The 19,688-nt window shown below is 36.6% G+C and overlaps 4 protein-coding genes across 4 annotated transcripts; 2 read left to right on the forward strand and 2 right to left on the reverse strand.

The window, feature by feature from the left end:
* Positions 1 to 2,382: 2,382 nt before the first annotated feature.
* On the forward strand, positions 2,383 to 8,531 carry LOC106360567 (B3 domain-containing protein REM17). Its single transcript, XM_048740498.1, has 12 exons — positions 2,383 to 2,692; positions 2,771 to 3,083; positions 3,163 to 3,293; positions 3,583 to 3,921; positions 4,010 to 4,504; positions 4,596 to 4,828; positions 6,114 to 6,291; positions 6,368 to 6,677; positions 6,757 to 6,887; positions 7,175 to 7,513; positions 7,614 to 8,105; positions 8,189 to 8,531. The coding sequence occupies exons 1-12, from the start codon at positions 2,615 to 2,617 to the stop codon at positions 8,444 to 8,446; spliced, it is 3,297 nt and encodes a 1,098-aa protein (XP_048596455.1). The 5' UTR covers positions 2,383 to 2,614; the 3' UTR covers positions 8,447 to 8,531.
* Positions 8,532 to 8,563: 32 nt separating this feature from the next.
* On the reverse strand, positions 8,564 to 9,702 carry LOC125578017 (transmembrane emp24 domain-containing protein p24delta9). Its single transcript, XM_048740283.1, has 4 exons — positions 9,415 to 9,702; positions 9,116 to 9,325; positions 8,948 to 9,024; positions 8,564 to 8,850 (listed from the first exon to the last, which is right to left on the reverse strand). The coding sequence occupies exons 1-4, from the start codon at positions 9,625 to 9,627 to the stop codon at positions 8,706 to 8,708; spliced, it is 645 nt and encodes a 214-aa protein (XP_048596240.1). The 5' UTR covers positions 9,628 to 9,702; the 3' UTR covers positions 8,564 to 8,705.
* Positions 9,703 to 13,416: 3,714 nt separating this feature from the next.
* Positions 13,417 to 16,035, reverse strand: LOC125578018. The gene is made up of 2 exons (XM_048740284.1): positions 15,000 to 16,035; positions 13,417 to 14,834 (listed from the first exon to the last, which is right to left on the reverse strand). Exons 1-2 carry the CDS (start codon positions 15,777 to 15,779, stop codon positions 14,421 to 14,423), a joined length of 1,194 nt encoding a protein of 397 aa, XP_048596241.1. The 5' UTR covers positions 15,780 to 16,035; the 3' UTR covers positions 13,417 to 14,420.
* Positions 16,036 to 16,302: 267 nt separating this feature from the next.
* LOC106364759 (MLO-like protein 14) lies at positions 16,303 to 19,687 on the forward strand. The gene is made up of 6 exons (XM_022690997.2): positions 16,303 to 16,538; positions 16,640 to 16,810; positions 16,906 to 16,941; positions 17,060 to 17,127; positions 17,215 to 17,275; positions 17,361 to 19,687. The coding sequence occupies exons 1-6, from the start codon at positions 16,461 to 16,463 to the stop codon at positions 17,754 to 17,756; spliced, it is 810 nt and encodes a 269-aa protein (XP_022546718.2). The 5' UTR covers positions 16,303 to 16,460; the 3' UTR covers positions 17,757 to 19,687.
* Position 19,688: the final 1 nt, after the last annotated feature.

Consider the following 19,688-nt stretch of genomic DNA (forward strand, 5'->3'; position numbering starts at 1 on the left):
TTTATATGAAAGTTTGGTTTGGGACCGGTTCAGGTTCTATCGGATTCGGGTTAGAATTAGTAAATCTTTAAAAAACCGTTTCTTCGATTTAAAAGTACCTGGTTTGTATTTATTTTATAACCAAAACATAAGTAAAATTGGTTCTTCAGTTTTATGATTTGTACCTATTTTGTAACCAAAATATAAGTAAAATAGATTCAAAAATAAGAAAACAATATCAAACGTGATCATTCAAAAAAGAATGGTAAACATAGTTATTGATAGAAACAATACCAAATAAATAAAAGTATAAAACAAAAACCAAGTTCTCATCAAATGAGAAACATTATTCAATGAAAACGGAACTTAAATCTAAAAACTTCAAACTTCAACTGCCACCTTCAATCATCAACATTCATGTAATAGATAATTATTTTAGATGTTAAATAATATCTTAGTGTATTTTGGATACATATTAGGAATTGAGATCATATTTGGTACAAGTTTTTTTTGGAATTTTGAATGCTTCGGGTTCTATCGAGTATCCATTTAGGTTCGGGTCGGATAATACCCATTATCTGAAATACTATAAAACAATATCCATTTGGTATTTATGTTGGGTCCGGATCGGTTCGGATTAATTTTTATCGGATCGGTTTCGGTTCGGGTTTTCGGGTTCGGTTTATTTGTCCAGCCCTACTCATTCCTATTATTTTGTTCATTTTCATTTATTAAATTATTCTTATTCCTTCTGACTACAAAATTAGATTATTTATAGAAATGCCATTTTTACAAAGTATTTATACAAGCACTTTATTGTTGCTAGGGCATTGAAATACTGGAAAAATGCGCCAGCAATGTATAAGATAGTAGTTTCATCTCCAAGGCACATATCTGTGTCTTTGTGTGTGTTATCTTTTTGATATCTGTCTTTTTTTTTTTTTTTGAACACAACTTGTTTTCATTAATCATTAACTTGCATGAGTACAATAACTAGAGGGAATTAAACATCCTCTTTGATTAAAAAGATAAACAACGACATAAGCTAAATGAGATAAATCTTCATAAAAAGTTGACAGCGAATTCGAGAAAAAGCTTGAATGCGTCGATAAAACCTTCGCGATCAGCTGAAAGATAGTCACATAATGTGACGTTGAAAGCCAGCTCTCACCTACGAGAAACCCAAAAGTAATCTCGGTTGCCTCTTCAGGTCCCGTAGAGACCGCTACACAAGAAGACAGACTGGTAGAGAAACTAAAGCCAGAACTCAGCAATAGAACCGAGAAAGTATATCCTTTCATTGAAAGAAGGTATGAGATCCACTCCTTATGAGAGGAGGGTAGAACAAGCAACCAAGATGTTCCCGATGAATCCAACGGAAAACTCTTCATAACTAAAAGATATATCATTATGCGCACTTCAAAGGGACCAATGAATCCACCGGAACTCCTTTGCGACTTAGCCAAAATCAATGAAACCATGTCCATTTCTGAACTGTGTTTACCTGAGCTAAGCCGTGAGCTGATAATATCAGCAGTAATCATAGTGAGCCTGGCCCAAAAAGTTATCATTAGCAACCCAAAGACAAGCCAACGAACGGTTGTATGCGGTTGTGGAAAGTCGCCGGCGGTATCCAAACGGCCAACGATTGAGAACGGGGGAGCATCAGGCGGTGAACCGGAGCAGTCAGCACATCTGGCGGGACAGGTCGGAGATAGCTTAAGTACTTCGCCATAGTGGCGGGTCTCGTCGATAGCACATGTCTTCGCAGCACCGGTGGAGAAATGAAATGGAAAAGGTTTGGATGGAAGAGGAGGCGGTTTCCGGCGAGGATCTACGAACACAGAGCCTTGAGTTACAAATCTGACGCACCAGAAGTAGGAGCCACAGCACCAAGGAACACGCAGAACGGAGGAGCAGCGGCAAGGAATACGAGGAGCGGAGGACCCGCTTGACATTGCTTTCCGGGAATCCCCAGATAAGCGGACAGCATAAGAGACGGTGAACTTCCGGAGCACGCTTGAACCCAAACGATTTGAAACAGTAGCAGTAATGGTGGAGACAAACAACGCGGCAGTCGCGTCGGAGATGAACGGAGCAGCAGTCGCGGCAGAGATGAACGGAACAGCAGCAGCGATGGAAAGAGAAGCAGACTTGAAACGAGGCATCAAGGGAGACGGACGAAGACGACGCCGGCGAGCTAGGTCGCTGCCGGCGTCGACGAAACTAAGAAGAAACGGCGCCTCGATTTCCGTGGCAGGGAGAGACGAGCTAGGGCGAACTTCTCTACATAAGTATTTAGTATTGTATTTTTAGAATTGATATCTGTCTTTAGCAAAGATTATTCACGAAGATCAACGGCTCTAAAAAGCAGAGGAATGTTATTCTATTGGATAGACATGGTTTTTTGGACAAGACGATAAAGTTTCTGGAAAAGGTAACTGTAACTCGAAATTATTCACCATCTATGTCGTCCACCTCGAGAGATTCAAGACCATAAAGAAGACAAGTGTCATAAAAGTTCTCACCTTTATGAAACTATGTGTCCACCATAAGATTCCTTCCTAATATCCTCTCTGCTCATGATATAGACATTAGAGATTTCTTCAGAGGTTTTCTCTTGAAGTGTTTAACAATGGCTCATCAATCTCTTCACTCTCCGACCAACCCACATTTCTTCCAGCCTCTCCTTCCAGGCTTCCACACATACCTCGTACTCTTAACTCTTTTCTTGTGCTCCAAGCACGTTGTATGTTTCCTTTGCTTAACTTTTGTTGTATGTTTGGTGCAGAACATTCCTGTAGCTTTCTTCTCGAAACACGTTGAAGGAAGTAACGACCATATCAAAACTGCTAAACTGAGAACAGATGCCTCAGCTAAAACATGGTTAGTGGAGATGGACGGCTTGAAACTCACAGATGGGTGGGAAGATTTTGCAGTAGCGCATGATCTACGGATTGGTGACATCATCATTTTCAGACATGAAGGAAAGATGGTGTTTCATGTCACGGCTTTTGGACCAAGTTTATGTGAATTTCAATATACTTCAGCATCATCTCACAACATCAATGATGTCAGTGATGATGATCACACCAACAAAACTGGTAAACTTTTATTCTATGAAATGTACTCAAATTCTGCAGAGAAAGATGCAAGTTAGAGATGTCTTTATTGTCTTTTAAGTTACAGGAAACAGTTCAGGAGAGAAGAGAAAGAGAGTCAAGAAGAATCCAAGAACGAAAGAAGAGTCTTCATCAGATCATTCTCATTTTGTGGCACATGTCACACCCTCAAGTCTAAGTTGTGATCGACTGGTAAGATTATATTAGAGTACCACAGTTCATGCAACACATCTCTTAGTTACTCCGATTTCAAACATTTGACTTTGTGCAAAATTCTTACAAGTTTATATAATATGACCATCGGTAGTATACAGTTTATGTTATTATTGGTTGAATTTATGATTAAGATGTTTTTATTTAAAGATATAAAAATAGATATTTATTTAATTTATGAATACAATTTTAAAACGTCATATAAAACGGAGGGAGTAGTTTAAATTTGTTAGTCGGAGAGACCCTAATCGAATTTTTGGCATTGCAGTATGTACCAAAGGGTTTTGCTATGTCAAACGGTCTGGACAACATGAGCGGTAAGGAGATCGTTCTTCTTAACGAGGAAGGAAAATCATGGAATTTGAATATTACATACAACGAATCAGGCATGCATACATTTGTCAGACCTGGTTGGAGAAGATTCTGCGCTGAAAATGGGATAAGCCAAGGTCATCACTGTACATTTGAACTGGTCCCAAAATCTGCACCACCAGTCCTTCGCTTGTCCCGTGCAGAACATGTTCCAAAACCAGCTCCAGAATCTTCACTACACCATTCTTATTATGTGGGATCTGTCTCTTCTAATAGCTTAAGAATTGATAAACTGGTGAATACATAAACTCACACACTTTTTGGAACTTCTTAAAATGCTCTTTCTTGATTAGTTTTATTGATATGCATGTGTCGTTTTGTAGTATCTTCAGATGAAGTTTGTGACTGCAAATGGTATGAAGAAAGGATTCAGTGAGATAATTCTAAAGAATGAATGGGGAGGAAGATGGAGTGTACGTTTGAGACACTACGCATCAAGCAACCACACTTATCTGGGACCAGGCTGGAAAACTTTCTGTCAAGTAAACGGGATCAAAGCTGGAGATCCCTTTATGTTTAAACTAGTTGAAACTGGGGACAAGCCTGTTCTCTTGTTGTGCAGTTCCAACCGTGGGGAAACGCCGTTAGAGTGTTCAGAAGATAGTGATGATGTAAACTCCCTCTCCTCAGATACTAGCAGCGGAGATGACAGTAGAGAAGAATCCCAAGAAAGTGAAGAGGAGAGTCTTGAAGACGATAGCAGCTCGAAGGATTGCGTTGAGATGGAGAAAAGGAAGAGTAGCTTGAGATTCAAATATAGTAAACACCGTTTTGTGAGATTAACTCTTACACAGAACGCTCTTAAAACCTCTGTACAAGTAAGTTCATATATAACTCATTAACTCTGTCTCAAGGTTGTTTATTGTATCTCTTTTTTTTGTGTGTGTCTAAAATCAAATCTCTGCGCAGCATCTTCCGTTGGGTTTCACGCGGGTGAATGGCATCAACAGGTCAAGAAAGATAATGCTGTTAGGTAAAGATGGAGTGAAGAAATGGGTGGTGGATCTTTTGAAGAACAAATCAACTGGAGCCATGCGAATTAGAAAAGGATGGAGGGAGTTGTGTGATGCTCATGGTGTAAAGGTAGGAGAGTCCTTTCTGTTGGAACTCATTCGATATGAAGAAGCAATTCCTGTGCTTAAGTTCTGCACCAAACTCTGAGACTGCTGTGCCCAGAGAAGAAGACTCCTGTGGTTCAATATTTTCTTATACTCTGTCAAGTTTCTTTAAGTTGCAGCAGCTTGTTGACTGCATATTATTCTCTTGTTGCTTCTGGCTAGATGTCTACTTATGGTTCATATCTCTAGTGTGTGTGTAAAATGGCAAACACTTTGGCATTCATTTAATCTCAAGCCACATAGATCCAAGTATACAAGATCTTGGATATATTTTTAGTCATAAGTTTTATAAAATTAATTATATATATTTAATATATAATATATATGTGGATATATTCTTCCGACATGTTTTCCCTTCTAGTATTTTTAAAAATCACTTCTTTAATATATATATATATATATATATATACAGCATTTTACAAGGTAATTATACTGAGCACTTCTTTGTTGGCATTGAAGAAACTGAAAAAATACCTCAGCAATGTATAAGATGGGTAGCTTCATCTCCAAGGCATAGCGTATCCGTGAAATAACTCTTTTTACTAGGTTTTGAAAAGCTCGAAATTTGCAATCAGAAATAAGAAGATCTGTCTTTGTTTGTGTTGTTGTCACTCTGATATCAGTCTTTAGTCTCCACGAAGATCATTGGCTCTTCATTCCGACTACACTTTAACTGGTGGCCAAAACATGAATGAGAATAACAAATTTCTTTTCTTTCCAAATTACAGCATCTATAAAGAATACTTTTTCATAGGTTCTTTTTTATTTCTCATTTTTTAAACAAAAAGCATTTTTTATTAAATTTAAAAAGACATATTCCATCCTCATTCCTATTATTTTCTTCATTTATTTTATTATCCTTATTCCTACTAACTAAAGATTGTGAAAATTAGTATTACTTATAGAGAAGCCATTTTTACAAAGTATTTATACCAAACACATTGTTGCTAGGGCATTAAAATAACTGGAAACGTAGGTCAGCAATTTATAAGATGGGTATCTTCATCTCCGAGTCACAACACATTCGTGACACAACTCCTCTTTACTAGTCTTTTCAAAAGCTCGAAACTTGTAATCCCCTAAATAAGACAATATCCGTGTCTTTGTGTGTCTTGTCATTTTGATATCTGTCTTTGGCTAATTCTTCACGAAGATCAACGGCTCTAAAAAGCAGAGAAAGATAAAGACCAAGAAGACAGGTGTCATAAGAGTTACTGGAAAAGGTAACTGTAACACCATCTATGTCGTCCACCTCCAGAGATTCAAGACCATAGAGAAGACAAGTGTCATAAAAGTTCTCACCTTTATGAAACTCTGTGTCCACCATAAGATTCCTTCCTAATATCCTCTCTGCTCATGATATAGACATTAGAGATTTCTTCAGAGGTTTTCTCTTGAAGTGTTTAACAATGGCTCATCAATCTCTTCACTCTCCGACCAACCCACATTTCTTCCAGCCTCTCCTTCCAGGCTTCCACACATACCTCGTACTCTTCTCTTTTCTTGCGCTCCAAGCACGTTGTATGTTTCCTTTGCTTAACTTTTGTTGTATGTTTGGTGCAGAACATTCCTGTATCTTTCTTCTCGAAACACGTTGAAGGAAGTAACGACCACATCAAGACCGCTAAACTGAGAACAGATGCCTCCCCTAAAACATGGTTAGTGGAGATGGACGGCTTGAAACTCACAGATGGGTGGGAAAATTTTGCAGTAGCGCATGATCTACGGATTGGTGACATCATCATTTTCAGACATGAAGGAGAGATGGTGTTTCATGTCACGGCTTTCGGACCAAGTTTCTGTGGCATTCAGTATACTTCAGCATCATCTCACAACATCATTGATGATAGTCAAGATCAGACCAACAATACTGGTACACTTTTGTTCTATGAAATGTACTCAAATGCTGCAGAGAAAGATGCAAGTAAGAGATGTCTTTATTGTCTTTTAAGTTACAGGAAACAGTTCAGGAGAGAAGAGAAAGAGAGTCAAGAAGAATCCAAGAACGAAAGAAGAGCCTTCATCAGATCATTCTCATTTTGTGGCACATGTCACACCCTCAAGTCTAAGTTGTGATGGACTGGTTAGATTAGATTAGATTACCACAGTTCATGCAACATATCTCTTAGTTACTACTCCTTCCGTTTTCAAACACTTGACTTTATGCAAAATTCTTATAAGTTTATATTATATGACCATCGGTTTATTTTATTGTTGTTTTGAATTATGATTAAAATGTTCTTACTTAAAGATATAAAAAATAAATATTTATTTAATTTATGAACACAATTTTAAAACGTCATATAAAACGGAGGGAGTAGTTTAAATTTGTTAGTTGGAGAGGCCCTAATCGAATTTTTGGCATTGCAGTATGTACCAAAGGGTTTTGCTATGTCAAACGGTCTGGACAATATGAGCGGTAAGGATATCGTTCTTCTTAACGAGGAAGGAAGATCATGGAATTTGAATATTACATACAACGAATCAGGCATGCATACATTTGTCAGACCTGGTTGGAGAAGATTCTGCGCTGAAAATGGGATGAACCAAGGTCATCACTGTACATTCGAACTTGTCCGAAAATCTGCACCACCAATCCTTCGCTTGTCCCGTGCAGAACATGATCCAAAACCAGCTCCAGAATCTTCATTACACCATTCTAACTATGTGGGATCTGTCAGTTCTAATAGCTTAAAAAAAGATAAACTGGTGAATACATAAACTCACACTATAGTTTCCATTCACACCTTTTGGAACTTAAAATGCTGTTTGTAGTTTTGTATATTGATATGCATGTGTCGTTTTGCAGTATATTCAGAGGAAGTTTGTGAATGCAAATGGTCTGAAAGGACTCAGTGAGATAGTTTTAAAGAATGAATGGGGAAGAAGCTGGAATTTAGGTTTGAGATACTACGAGTCACTCAACCATACTTATCTTGGACCAGGCTGGAAAACTTTCTGCCAAGTAAACGGGATCAAAACTGGAGATTCCTTTATGTTTAAAGTGGTTGAAACTGGGGACAAGCCTGTTCTCTTGTTGTGCACTACCAACCGTGGCAAAACACCATTAGATTGTCCAGAAGATAGAGATGATGCAAACTCCCACTCCTCAGATACTGGCAGCGGAGAATTGCAAGAAAGTGAAGAGGAGAGTCTTGAAGACGATGGCAGCAGCTCAGAGGAAAGCTTTGAGATGGTGAAAAGGGAGAATAGCTCGAGATGCAGAGCTTCATCTTCATATAGTCAAGACCGATTTGTGAAATTAACTCTTACACCGAGAGCTCTTAAAACCTACAAACTGGTAAGTTCATGCACAACTCCGCCTCAAGGGCGTCCCTTGGTCCGTTTTTTGTTTTCATTGCTTAAAGACAAAGCTTTGCGCAGATGCTCCCGCTGGATTTCACGCGGGTGAATGGCATCAACAAGCCAGGGAAGATAACTCTGTTAGATAAAGATGGAGCGATAAAAAAGGTGGTGGATCTTTTGGACCAGAACAGAAACATCGGAATAATGCGACTTGGAAAAGGATGGAGAGAGTTCTGTGATGCTCATGGCGTAAAGGTAGGACAGTCCTTTCTTTTGGAACTCATTTGGGAGGATGAAGAAGCCATTCCGGTGCTTAAGTTCTGTACCAAACTTTGAGACTGTTGTCCTGTGGTGTGTGAGACACGACAATATTTTCTATCTATCTGTCAAGTTTCTTGTTGACTGCATATTATTCTACTTATTGATCATTATCTCTAGTGTGTGTGTGTAAAATGGCAAACACTTTCACATTCATTTAAGTTCCAGTTCCAAGGGGACATGCTCAAGCTACAAATATCTAAATGTACAAAAACTCAAGGAATAACCTTGAGTTATGAAAAAGCAAGAGTGGGATCGTTCCATCTAACTAACCATCTTAGATGACTTTCTTCTTCTCCAAAAACGTCTTCAAGTGCATAAACTGCATTCCAGCGACTCCTAAGCATACGAAAAGAGAGAGTAAACTCAACCAAGCCATTTTGGAGTTTGTACCCCTGTTCAGATTCTGCATCTCTTCCTCCCTGTGACAAACAAAACAAAACTCATCACATTACAAGCACAAGCGCATATTCAAAAACATTGAAACGACTATAAAAAAAAAAGAGAAACTTAATTTACCTGTCTCTGAGATAAAACATCTCATCATGAATCGAGTTGACGGTTTCAATCAGTTGCTTAACCTCAAACTCCATGACCTTTGGTTACAAACACAACACAAGACACAAGCATGAGAATCTTTAGGACAAGACTATAGAGTTATTACCAAACAAAAATGAAAAGACTAACTTCGACTTGGCTCTTCTTGGCGACACTACCCCAGCTCTTGGAATGAATACCCGTCCTCCAATCAAAATCGATACTCAACGTCACCTCAGGCTTATGACCGTTGGCAGTGAAACAAGCCATGTAGTCTCCAGCTTCCACCGCCGTGAACGCGAATTGTCCCGAGTCCACGTCTTCCGCGTGATGAAACGTGTTCCCGTAACTCGATGTCACCTGTGTGTGTGTATACAAAGCTTAATCAAAATTTCAAAAATTCAAAAACAAAAAAAAAAAAAAAAAGAAAGAAAGGATTTTGAGAGTACCCTTATGGAGATCTTGTGAGAGGGAGGAGAAGGGTGAGCTTCGTTGGGGTTGACGACGGTGTATTTGCCGACGGTCATTGAATTGCTTTTGATGTCTTCCGATATGCATTTTGTTCGGCCTGATCGCAATTCGAAGTGGAGAGATTGAGATACGCGGGAGATAATCGCTAGGGTTATCAGGAACGTCCAGAGGTTTTCTGATCGGAGAACCATGGCGGAAACTTCAAAGAGAGAGAACACGATCTTTCTGTTTTTTGCTTCCCTCACGACAAGGAAGGTGGAAGACGAAAGGGCGCTCTTGACGCGTGTTTATTTCTCATTGGGGGGAGAGACGTCGAAGAGTATTTCGAACCTTCTCTTTCGTTAAGAGTTTGTCCTTTTAGAAGGTTGACTTTGACTCTCTTTCCTTTTTTTTGGGGAAACACGAACTGGATAATCGAGACTTGGTTTAATTTGACGCTTGTGAGTATGGAGATTGAGAGATTAAGGGCCTGACTGGTTCAAACGCAGCGGTTGCGTTTGCGGCTGCGGGAGTTTGTGGATGCGGGCGGTTGCAGTTTCTAGCGGTTTTAAGAGATTTGTACGACTGGTATTGCAGTTAAAAGTTGGTGCGTTTGCGGGTGACTTATGACTGGTTAACTACCAAATGCAGTAATAGTCAAATAATAAATTAACAATATTTATATTTAATATAATTATAAAAATATCAAAAATCATGAAATTATAATAAATATAAAATTTATATTTAGAAAGTTATAATTTTAATTTTTTGAAAATTTTTTGAAATTGTTTTTATTATTAAATTTTATAATATTAATTAAAATATAATAGATATATTTTAATATTTTCATAATTTAAATTTTAAATTTTTTATTAAATATTTTTGCTTTTGTATATATATTTTTTTTAAAAAAAGAAAAAAATTTTACCATCCCGCAACCGCCTGCAACCGCAAACGCTAGCTGGAGCCAGCTTTTGAATTTATGAGATTCGGAGCGGTTTGAAGCGGTTTAGAGCGATTTGAATGATTGTTGCAAACCGCCGACAACCGCTACTAACCGCAAAAGCTGCGTTTGCGGGTGGTAGCGGGAAAACCAATCGCCCCCTAAGAGAATTGAGTTCATTATTATAGTGGACTTATACTTTAACGCAATTTATGTTTTAGATAACTCTGCAAGTTTTTTGTTCTAAAACAATTTAAAGATTGGTAATTAGGAGGAAGTTTTGTTTTAGCGATTTTTCTTGAGTAATTACAACATTTGAGTCTATGTACTAGTGATAAAGGGACTAAGAATAGTTAGAATCCTCATGTCCACTTAACAAACATTAACATAATTGCAATTATTGTTAACTATGTTTGATAAAAACTTATTAAAAATTATGATCTCTGATCAACCAGTAGAAAAGTACAAATAGGCGTCCTTCGGCTTCAACTTGTCGGTGTTTGACTTCTAATAATAATGCGAAATTTACTCCATAATGTTCGGTTTGCAAAAAAAAATTATATTATCGAATTGTGAGTGATAAGTCAATCCAACCAAATTATCATTTGTTGATCACCTAGTGGCACGCATTTTTCTTCATATAATCCACTGCCATATACTATCATATGTTTCTTCATATAATCCAACGACATTATCATATGCATCATTATATAACATTATATATGATTGACATGGAATAAATAAACGTGATGATCCTATTTAATTAAAACTTCTAGAAAACAATATAATAGACATATACATACCAGTTGGCCATCATGGAAAAACAGCCTAACATATGAATAAGGACCAATGATGGCCTTATTGAAGCAAATATCATAAAACTTTTATATAATGTGATAAACCAGTACCTTTACTTTTTACCATAATCCAATTCGATGGTTTATAAGTTTCTTTCTTTGTTAGCCTAGACAACAACGAGTTGAGTTTTAGGAACAGACAAGGAGAGTAAAACCTAAAAGGCTAAATCAAACGAATACACAATTGGTCGATCGATTATACTGTATTAATTAATTGTTCTTTTTTTATCAACAATAATAATAGTCGTTGTAATTACGGGAATCAAAACCCACACATGCATTTATTGAGTTGGGCAGTTTCCAATTTGATTCCTCTAGATCCTATAACTATGCTGTCAATCCACATTCTATTTTTAATGATTTAAACAAATCTTCATTATAGGCTTAGTTAATTTACTTGAGTATATAATATTTTCGAGAATAGAACGAAATGTTTGTTAAAATCTTTAGCTTTCACTAAATTTTTGCTTTGAAAAAGCCTTCCCTTTTCTCTTTATGTGCTATTTCTTCACCAGTCTCTTCAACCATCTTCTTTGCTAACAAGACTATACTCGAGTGCTTTCTGTCCCCGTAAGTAAGTTCTCGTAGTATTTATTATTTCCTTTATTTTGTTTACAGCTTTCCCGTGGAGTTTTAACTCTTTTATACCGTTAATTATTTTAAATACAGGATTATGATCTATCTAGATTTTACAGCCTAAACTTCTTGCACAAGAAGAATATATTGTGAGTAATCTATCGGTTATTGAAAAAACAAAGGAAAGGCGCAGCAATGAGAGAAGAAAATGATCATGGAGCAGAACCAAGGGAGAGAACGCTGGGTCTAACACCAACTTGGTCCGTTGCTACAGTTTTGACTGTCTTTGTAGTTGTTTCTTTGATCGTTGAGCGTTCCATTCATCGGCTAAGTAACGTAAGTACCTTGATATATATATAAATGTTTGCATTTTTTTTTATATTCTTCAATTAGAATGTTTGCCTAGGGACTTATTGAATCCATAAACCGATATAAATTATGGAAATTATCAAATACTTAGCCTTGAAACTCTCCTTTAAATGCTCTTTTCTTTTTCGTTTTGTTATATCTTTTTGAGTTCTATTTTGTCAATAGTGGTTGCGGAAAACAAAGAGGAAACCTTTGTTTGCTGCATTGGAGAAAATGAAAGAAGGTTGGTGTATTAATATATTAAACAATTTAATGATATATATGTTTAGTTATAGTTTTTTACAAAAAAAATATGTTTAGTTATAGTTGTCATATATATATTTATTGGTTTTGAAATGGGTTTTCTTTTCAGAGCTGATGCTGCTCGGATTCATATCTCTTCTTCTTACAGCTATCTCTAGCACAATAGCTAACATATGCGTTTCTTCAAGTTTCTACGACAACAGATTTGTCCCATGTTCCCGGTCTGAGATCATTGAGGAACATGATAGTATTTCATCTGTCAAACGGACTCGGTTGACGAGATCTACTTTCTTCCACATCTTGAGGAGAAGATTGGTTGGCATTGGCGAGACTACTTGCAGTGAGGTTTTCTATTAAACTCATTTTGTGATATATAGTCTCTATCATGTGATAAAAATAAACAAACCAAAGATCTATACAGTAGTCAAAAGACATAATATTATCTACTTAACAGGGACATGAGCCATTTGTTTCATATGAAGGCATGGAACAGTTGCATCGCTTCATATTTATAATGGCAGTCACACATGTAACTTACAGCTGCTTGACTATGCTCCTTGCAATCGTGAAGGTAACATCATCAAAAATTAACTTATAAGTTTTATCTACTGAAGTTTTCGTGTATAAGAGTTATGAATTTGTTGTTTCTCCTTACATATATACTTCTTAAATGATTCAAAATCCTATATGAATTTGATAGTATACTTAATTTGCCTATTTTTTCCAGATTCATAGATGGAGGATCTGGGAAGACGAGGCTCAGATGGATCGAAATGATTGCTTAACAGGTGAGCACATAATGTTATCTTGTCCTTTGATCCTTTCAGATTAGCACAAAAGATTCCTACGTCTATTATGACTAAAAATTTAAAAGCAGTCAGCAATCACCTTTTTTTTATTTATTGTCGCAATTTACGAAGGTAAGAACTAATTATTAACAAAGTTTATTTCAGATATAGTTCATATTATGGTATACTACACATGCTTAATATTGCTGTCTAAGGCTTAATTTGATTTCTTCAGAATTCATATCTACAAATGTATAACAATTTAGAGAAATTTATACTTTATTTCTGGCAGTGGTCGCACGTGAAAAGATATTGAGAAGGCAAACAACATTTGTCCAATATCATACATCTGCTCCTCTGGTCAAGAATAGAATACTTGTATGGGTGGTAGGTTTTTTACTTCCTTAAGAAATTCGAAATTTTATATGTAATATTCTTACATTTGTGATTGAAATAACCCTAAAGTTTTTTTTTATCAACACCCTAAAGTCTAAAGATGGAAAGTTCATTCAGAATTTAATTTATTTGTTGTGGTTAAAATTTCAATTGCTGTCAAAACTTATTCAGACGTAAAAAAAAAAGTCAAAACTTATTCTTATTTCTTACAGATATGTTTCTTTCGGCAATTTGGACACTCCGTTGTTCGTCCTGACTATTTAACACTCCGCAAGGGATTCATCATGGTGCGTGACAGTCTTATGTCATTTGAATGCTTTCACTTTCCATTATTCTTAGTTTCATAACACTTGGTCATTACACTTAGGATTTAGAACTTACCTTTCCTCAGTTCTGTATTCAAACCTCATCTAAGTTTATCATAGAAAGCATTTGAACGTTTTTATATGCATTCGGAGTCTCGAACAACCTAATAATCTAAAAAATAGCTAATAACTTTTTAACTATTCCTTCACTTTCAGAAAATTTGTGTTTTTATTTTCATTCATATAGTTATTTTTCAAGAAATGTATGTATATTACGCTATCATAATCCTTTGTATTTCCTTTAAACAGAATCATCACCTAACATTGACATACGATTTTCATAGCTATATGATCCGCTCTATGGAGGAAGAGTTCCAAAAGATTGTCGGTGTCAGGTGAATTACATTTTTGTAGAAAAATAGTGTGGTATTTCTTCTTAACTTTATAGTAACCGAATTTTACAAATTCTCTCTTTTACAAGCTTATTAACTTGTTTTTTTTTTTGGAACACCACTTTCATTAAAAAACTTAAAGTCTACAAGAGTTCATAGAACTACAAACATAAAACCATACAACACAAACGATAGATTTAGAGAAACCTCTAAGATAAAGAGACAGCGAATTCATAGCAAAGCTTGAATGCGTCAAATTCACGGCAGTGCCGGAAGGTTGAAATTTAGTCACATTGAAAAGTGACGTTGATATCCAATCCGCACCTCGGAATATCGTCGAAACGAGATCCGCTGCATCTTCAGGTCCCGAACGGACCGCTCCACAAGATAGCAAGACGGTTATAGACTTGGAAATACACCTTCGCACATGGGCAGAAGGGGAAACACTTCTTCGAGAGAAGGCAGGTGATGATGATGATGGTGATGAGTATGGTGATGAAGATGACAACGAGCCCAGTGAACCCACCGGTAAAAAGACAATTAGTGTTCTCTTCAAGAAAGAGAGGTATGACATTGTAAGCATATTGGTTTCGGTAAACAACCCGATGAACCCATCAGAATTCTTTAGCAAACTGGCCAAGTAGACCAGCCTACCCCATAAACAAATGGGCTTTGAAACTATGCTGTGAGACTGAATGAAATTTAGAAGGCTCACCAGGCCCAATCTACAAGCAAATAGGCCCATCTCACAGGCTTGAGCGATGCTGTTCCGTTGACGTTGACAGGAGCTCGGGTCGCCGGAAAGGGAGCAGCGACGGTTGAGCGGAACAGATGAGGGGGTGAGTGTTGGTGCTGATCTCCGGTCTTCTGAAATAAATCTAAGTCGCCGCGGAGAGGCTCGTCGGAGCAGATCTCCTCCTCGATGAGACAACAAACAAGCATACATCATAACTAGCGGGGACGGCGGTAGATCTGAACGGTGCTTCATAAATCTAGGGTTTTGAGACGTGACTACCTCGAAGGTTAAGGCTTTTTCGGCTGTTAAACCAGAGTTGCAGTTGCAGAGCATTGGTGAGTCACGGTGGTTGTGGCTGACAGTAACAGAGGAAAAGTGGGGAACCCCCCAGAAAATAACGACTCCGGTGGAAAGCGATCCGAAAGGCTTAACCACGTCGTCCCTGCTCACCTTGAGAGACGGTCTCAATGGAGAACCGTCGACGGCGTGAGAGACGATGAGAGCACGAACAGGAGCGATGACGATGAAACGGGAGCTGATTCTTACAGATCTGAGCCCAACAAGACACATAACGGTAAGCGTGAGGCGGTGAGCCGAAGAGGAAACCGAGAACATAGACCGGGAGCCCCCGGAAAATGAAACAGTCACAATGTTCTCCGACCAAGACAAGGAGACGGACGAAACCAGAGAGCTTGAACGGATAGAAGATAAGAGGAGAGAGAGACGTAGAGTTTTAGAGGGTCGACGCCGGCGAGCCATGACTCCACCGGCGTCGGAGAGGGGACGAGCAAACGGCGCCTCGATAACTGGGACTGGGAGAGTCTTTGCTAGGGCACAAATCTCAAAACTACTTAAATGTCAAACTTCTAGTCTATTCAATATCTGAGCTAATTTATATCAAATTTAATCATGTTGAGAAGATGATAAATTATTCATTATTTTGAAATTTGACTAAATAATATGCTCTTTTGCAGTGGGCCACTTTGGGGCTTTGTAGTTGCTTTCATGCTTTTTAACATCAAAGGTATGCATATACGAAAAAAAATATAATGCAAAATGCTACATTTTCTCCTTTTTAGCGTTAGAACATTTAAATTCATAAAATGGTCATACATGCATGCATGGTGACTAGTTCTTGCGCGTATTTTTCTAACACTGTTACACATGAATGTTATTTTCTTGGAAACAAGGGTTTGGTAACACATGCATGTTGTTCGTTGTTGTTTTTCTATTATTAGTGAGTAATCTTCTAGATGCAATTGTTTATGCTCAGGGGCCCAAACACTAGTGTTAAAATGATGTCTGAGTTTCAAAAAAAAAATTAAAAGGGGCCCAAAATTTCTAAGTTATCCATAAAGTATATGTAAAAAAAATTTGAAAACCTATTTTGCCCAAGGGTCCATAATTTACTTGAGCCGGCCCTGTTTATTCTCTATTCTTATGTGGTCTAAGCGTTTATTTGGATATGCTATTGCAGGGTCAAATCTTTATTTCTGGTTAGCAATCATTCCAATAGCTGTAAGAACTATTTTTCATTTTATGTTTCTCTTTTTTTTGGATATTGAGTGTCATATGATTAGTCTATTGAGCTATGATTTGCACCATTTTTATTTCAACAGCTTGTTCTTTTCGTTGGTGCAAAGCTGCAACATGTAATTGCAACTTTAGTATTGGAGAACGCTGGGATAACAGAATATGCTTCTGGTGTTAAATTGAGACCTCGTGATGAACTTTTCTGGTTCAAGAAACCAGAATTACTCTTATCCCTTATCCACTTCATTCAGTTTCAGGTGTGCAAAATCTTTTGAACCTTTATTAGTCACAAATGATTTTTTTTTTGTTGATTTAGTAGATATATGACCTATGTGCATTATGTTTCCTACAGAATGCCTTTGAGCTGGCTTCGTTTTTCTGGTTTTGGGTAAGTTTTTGTCTATCTCTCATCTTATGGCTCTATATGATTTAAAACTTTTAGTATTTTAGTCATACGCTTTAAAAATGTGTTCTTACACTGACATAATCTATTCTTGTTTCTTCAGTGGCAATTTGGATACAACTCTTGCTTCCTTAGGAATCATTTACTTGTCTACTTGCGATTAATTCTGGGGTAATCAAGTTTCCTCCATTAAGCCATCATGATACGGTTGTGTATATTTTCTTACAGATTGATGGTCAATATTGCATGTTTTTGTAGGTTTGCTGGACAGTTTTTATGTAGCTACAGCACATTGCCACTCTATGCACTTGTCACTCAGGTAACATGACCTTTAGATCTTCTACCTTCGTTAATGCTTAAAACTCACAAGCTAAATGATCATGGATTTCATATGTTATTTCTAGATGGGAACAAATTACAAGGCAGCGTTGTTACCTCAGAGGGTAAGAGATACAATAAACGGTTGGGGAAAAGCAACCAGAAGAAGAAGACGGCATGGGTTATATGGAGATGATTCGACTATTCGAACAGAAACAAGCACAATCGCATCAGTTGAAGAATACGATCATCAAAAGCTTGATGATGTTCCTGAAACCTCTCCAGCTCAAGGTACTGATCATGAGCTGGAGCTTGTTAAAAACTGGGAAGCTTCTATCACAGTAGCTAATGAAAATTCTAGTCGGGTTGGAACACCCCTCTTGCAACCTTGTGCGTCAACATCGTCAACGACTTTCTCAAAGTTACAGACAGAAACCACAGAATCACTTTCAAGGTCGTCCTCACTGCCAGTGAAAAGATAATATTTGGATGTCCGTCTTTCTTTCTCAACGCTGCGTTGCTAAACCAGCTGAAATAACTCAGGTTTAAGATTAGTGTGTGTAACTATCTTTTACTATAAATGATATAGGATTTTGAGTACAGAGATCATGTCGTTGAACATGGTACACCGTATCAAACAGTTGTAAGAAATCGATTTACACGATAATGTTCAAAACTTAGCGAGGCACGTCTAGTCGAACGTTCGGCCTTATATGTAGCGTTTTGGTTAAGAAAATTATGTGTAACGTTTTGGTCAAAATAATATTTAACGTAATCAACGTAGAAGATTATGCTAGAAGCTTCGTTAATGAGAAATAACGAAATAATATTGGCGCGTACGTGGAGAAGTCAGCCATGAGGCCCATGACCTAATGTACGTTCCCGTCACAAACCCATCAAAGAAAAAGGAGAGTCAAAGATTAGGATCGAACTTACAATACAAGCCACACATATGATGTTCTCTAGCTGTACGTAATTTAGTATAGTGGGTGACTGTAGTTTGAGCGGTGCGGGACAAGCGGTTCAACTGTAGTGCGGTTCTAACAGTTATAAAAATATATAGATATATAGTATATGTAGAGATTTTTGTTATTGTTAACTGATGGGCAGGACGAGACCATGATCACTATTCGAAGCCTAAATATATGAGAACAAATTTGAATTTTTCAGTTCTATGTTTATTCTAAAACATGTAGCAGCGCCTAAATGAATCTCGGACTTTCGCTTTCAACGACAAATATGGCACCCAGACCTTAGGAAAATCCATCGAATTGACTTTATTTTTCGTCTACCTTTCCTTTATTTGATCATGTCTATGAATTACTCAAATACGTAGTAAAAAAATACATCGAAAGTAAAAACAAACTTTTGAAAAACGTTTCTAAACTACTTCATCTATTTCAAAATAATTGATATCTTGGATGGAATCACAAAAATTAGAATATACATTTTTTCCTAAAAGTTCTAAAAATAGAAAATAAACATAATTCAGTCAGTCATCAAAAAATATTATAAAATATCATTGATCATACAGTTTTCAATAAAATTTAAACTAATTTAAAAATATCAAACATTATGTATTTTGAAACATCAAAAACTCTTTAGAACATTACCTATTTTGAAATGGATAGAGTATTAAATATAATCAGACAAACACTATTTTATGGAAATCGATGATGAAGTCTACACTAATATTAATCTAGTTATTGATTTTTTGGAGACTAATGCAATGAACTTTGTTTTTAACTATAAAGTCAATCCTTTGTTTTTAACTATAAAGTCAATCTAATCCTTATAAATTATGATATCTAATCTATTAAGGGGAGTACAAATTTAAATTATCCCTACGTTTTTTAAGTTTTATACAATGTCATGCCACTGAAATTATTAATTAACCTATTTTTGAGGATTTTTTGTCTTTTCTTCTTTAATTAACGCATTTCCAAAATCAAATTCTAACTAAAAACAAACATGGAAACAATAATAAATAAATCCAACTTTTAGTATTATTTGTCTTCCTATTTTAATATATATATATGTTTGGAAATAATTAATTAAATATATATATATCGTAATTAAATACATACATTATATGAGCATTTAGGTACCTGTTCGGGTACGGATCAGTTTTTTGGATATCAGATTTTTAGGTTTAAAATTAAACTTTGTTCGAATATGATAAATTTTCAGACGGGGTTTGGACTTAGACATTCCGGATCCAGATACATTTATAGAAACCTAAAAATATCCAAATAATTTATGTATTTAGAAATATCTTTAAATAATTTATAAAATAAAATAAAAATTAATACTGGCACACCCGTGCGGGTCAAGGTCTAGTTGTGTTAACTAAAATGGGGACAATCCTCTTATCGATGCGCAAATACATATTCTCTCCTCAATCTGAGTAATTT

Source organism: Brassica napus, chromosome A9 (assembly GCF_020379485.1).
Source record: "Brassica napus cultivar Da-Ae chromosome A9, Da-Ae, whole genome shotgun sequence".
Taxonomy (NCBI): domain Eukaryota; kingdom Viridiplantae; phylum Streptophyta; class Magnoliopsida; order Brassicales; family Brassicaceae; genus Brassica; species Brassica napus.